The sequence below is a fragment of the Phalaenopsis equestris genome, unplaced genomic scaffold, assembly GCF_001263595.1.
Source record: "Phalaenopsis equestris unplaced genomic scaffold, ASM126359v1 Scaffold001112, whole genome shotgun sequence".
Lineage (NCBI taxonomy): Eukaryota > Viridiplantae > Streptophyta > Magnoliopsida > Asparagales > Orchidaceae > Phalaenopsis > Phalaenopsis equestris.
In genome coordinates, this window is record NW_018165551.1 from 24,006 (window position 1) to 27,142 (window position 3,137).

Here is a 3,137-nt window from a genome sequence, read left to right on the forward strand (position 1 = left end):
TTTTTCTTTAGGCATTCGTATAGCTCTGCTGTACGATTTAAGCCCTAACTCGTTCTAGGTTCCGAGGTTGTCGTCCGATACGACGTAAACCCTCATATCTTCAAGGCAATTTGTGTGACCCTGTCACGCAAATATAAGCCATAATTATATAAAAATGGCAGGATGAAACACTTTTATAATTCCTTCTCAAAATTGGAGCCAAATCATAGGATAGACTGGGAAGTCACTGAGGTTCTCCTCAGGATCTGCGGCCTCCCCTAGTTTCTCTTTATTTGGATTCCTCAACATTGTTCTAAGATTTGAGCCTTTCCCCTTTCACACCTATTCGTCCGATTTCGTTGAAAAGTCCTATTCTTTTGACTTCTTTGAAGACATTATTCCTTGATTTTTATCGAGAGTTTTCTTCGGTGACATAGGTCATTTAAGATGTAATTAACTATAGGGGCTTGCCCTTATAGGGAGCTTTTCCGAACCCAGCTTAAAATAAACCCTATTTAATTCTTTGTATTAAATAGGGGAACTTGTCGGCAAATAAAACGGTTTCGCAGACCAAACGGATGTCATATCTTTCTTAGTTTATTTGATCGAACCTCACCCTCAAGTCTTGTGTTTATCTCTCGGGGTAGATACATGATTTGAGATTGAGTGCTCTTTCATTTAAACTATGAAAAATATGAGGTCAGTTTGATTTCATATTTTTCTAAAATTATATATATATACGTAAATTAAAACGTCCTTCCGAAGCGGGCGACGAGATTTCGATTCCGGCTGCCGACAGCTTCTTACGGGCGACCCCCAAACATAACTTTCTTCTTTTAAGTGCCGACAATCATATAGATCATACCGTGTGATGTTGATCGCCAATTTCAATTTGTTAAAAACTAAAATATATGCAAATTCAAACAACTTGTTCATTATGCATATCATTTTGTACGGATTAGATTGCAAATATGATGTGATATGCTTGCAAATGTTGATTTTGCAAATAGTTTTGTAGTTAACTTATAAGGTTATGTTTTTCAATTTGTTATACCTATTGATTAAAAACATTTTAGCATATTATAGTTATTTTTTGTCTAAATATATGTACCATATTTTAGCTTTGTGTTCATTGATCCTCGAGTTTTTATGTAAATGTGAACTCAATTAAAATTATGGAGGAAACTAAACACATACTAGACTTTGCTCAAGCTCGAGTCTTGGGCATTTGCTTCTTCTTGATTGCTTCCACTTGAGTTTTTCTCTGTAACTACAGCTCGAAGTTATTCTAATACATTATCATCTTTACCTTTTTTTTGCACTTAACTTTTTCTCTTTCATTTCTTTGCCATTAAGCAATTTTTTTTAGCTTACTTTTGCAAATTGTTAATTTGCAATCAAGAGTTGTTGGCCTACCTGAAAGACAGATTTCTGTTTTCCCTTAGGTCCAATTTGTAAGATTATTTGTTACTGCTGGACATTTTTTTTTCTTGTGGCAGCTAATTTGGTCTCTTCCACTTTTATCAGCTTGGCAGACCTAATTTCAAAACTCAAATTACAAAAATCTTCGGTATTACAGCATATGTCCTCTATAATTCAACCACTTCTTGAAAAGGGGATTGTGGACTATTCAATCATACATGCCACATTAGTAGAGTATTTTACAATAGCTGACAGGGTATTTGTAAATCTTATGAAACCATTAAAGTCAAGTCACATATCTCTTAAATTTCTGGAAGATTTACATACATATCACATAATTCTTATGTATTTACATATTTAACACCTAAACTTCAATTTTTACATACATACCACCTCACCCATGCATGAAAGGATGTATTTCACTTTTTATAAGTTAAAATGGTGGTATGTTTGATGTTGTATGAAAGATTTAGGTGTTAGATACATAAATACATAGAAATTGAGTGCTATGTCTGTAAATGACCCAAAATTTTATCAATGTTATAACTGTTCTAATTCATTTTATTTTATTTTTTTCAAGTCCTCTGCTGCTGATGTGATTCAACAGTTGCTGCCTCTTCTCTCTCAAGAATCTATCACAGATGAAAGCCTACATGCATCGAGTCGAAGGAAAAACAAGAAGAAGAGGAGAAATCCCCTTGTGAACATGATGCACACTCGAGATGGACTAAAAATTGGCATCCTTTGTATCAAGCATGGAAGTGCAAAGGTAAATTACGAAGGTTTACATTTGTAACCTTTCTGTTTATTTTATTTTATGATAATATTGCCCTGTAGTAATTTATAAAAAAAACTAATTTCAGAGTTTCTGATATTGGTGATTGTTTTTATACATGTTGCTAACATTTTAAGCTACGTCTGTTTTTTATTTTTTTTTTGCTTAAACTTCTTCTGGTTGTTTTTTAAAATGTTTGTTATTATACTGAAGATTTACATACATACCACTCAATTCATATGTGTTTACATATCTAACACTTAAAACTTCAATTTTTTCATAAACACCACCTTAGCTATGCATGCAAAGGTGTATTGCAATTTTTAGAAGTTAAAATGGTGGTATTTTTGAGTTAAAATGGTGGTATCAAAATGGTGGTATTTTTGATGTGATATGAAAGATTTGGGTGGTATAAATGTAAAAATCAAAATTTAGGTGTTAGATATGTAAAATTATGTGAATTGAGTGGTATTTATGCAAACGCCCTTTATTATTATTATTATTATTTTGTATCTCTGAAACTTCTGGAAGCATGCAAATTGTTTATTTTCTTTATTTTAATCAACAGGATAGAAAGAAAATTGTTAAGGGAATCAAGGATCACATCAGAAAGCTAGCATTTGACCAATATGGCAGTCTTGTGAGTATCTCATTTAGTTTTCTTAAATTTTATTTCTGTTAAGTTTATATTGTTATTCAAAATTCTCGTCATGTAATCACAATGCCATTTTGGAATCCACACATCATTTTGCAAACTTAACTGATATTTGTTTACACTTATCAGTTTTACATTGTTCAATCTGCACTAGGAAAGGTTGGATGCAGAAAACTTAACTGGTGTTTTATGCCTCCGCCAATATTTGCGCACATCATATGTAGTGCATTTTTTGTATTTTCTTAATTTAATGAGTTGGTTTCTATAATATTCATGACGTTTGTCACATTATGATTCATTTATAAG

At 32.3% G+C, this 3,137-nt stretch overlaps 1 protein-coding gene across 1 annotated transcript in view; it reads left to right on the plus strand.

Moving 5' to 3' along the window:
• LOC110033195 (pumilio homolog 24) overlaps window positions 1-3,137 on the plus strand; it is a 22,574-nt gene that overhangs the window by 10,056 nt on the left and 9,381 nt on the right. The window contains exons 9-11 of the mRNA XM_020737100.1: window positions 1,507-1,657; window positions 1,982-2,170; window positions 2,745-2,816. Of these exons, the coding sequence (XP_020592759.1) occupies window positions 1,507-1,657; window positions 1,982-2,170; window positions 2,745-2,816 (412 nt within the window). The remainder of the gene's footprint in view (window positions 1-1,506; window positions 1,658-1,981; window positions 2,171-2,744; window positions 2,817-3,137) is intronic.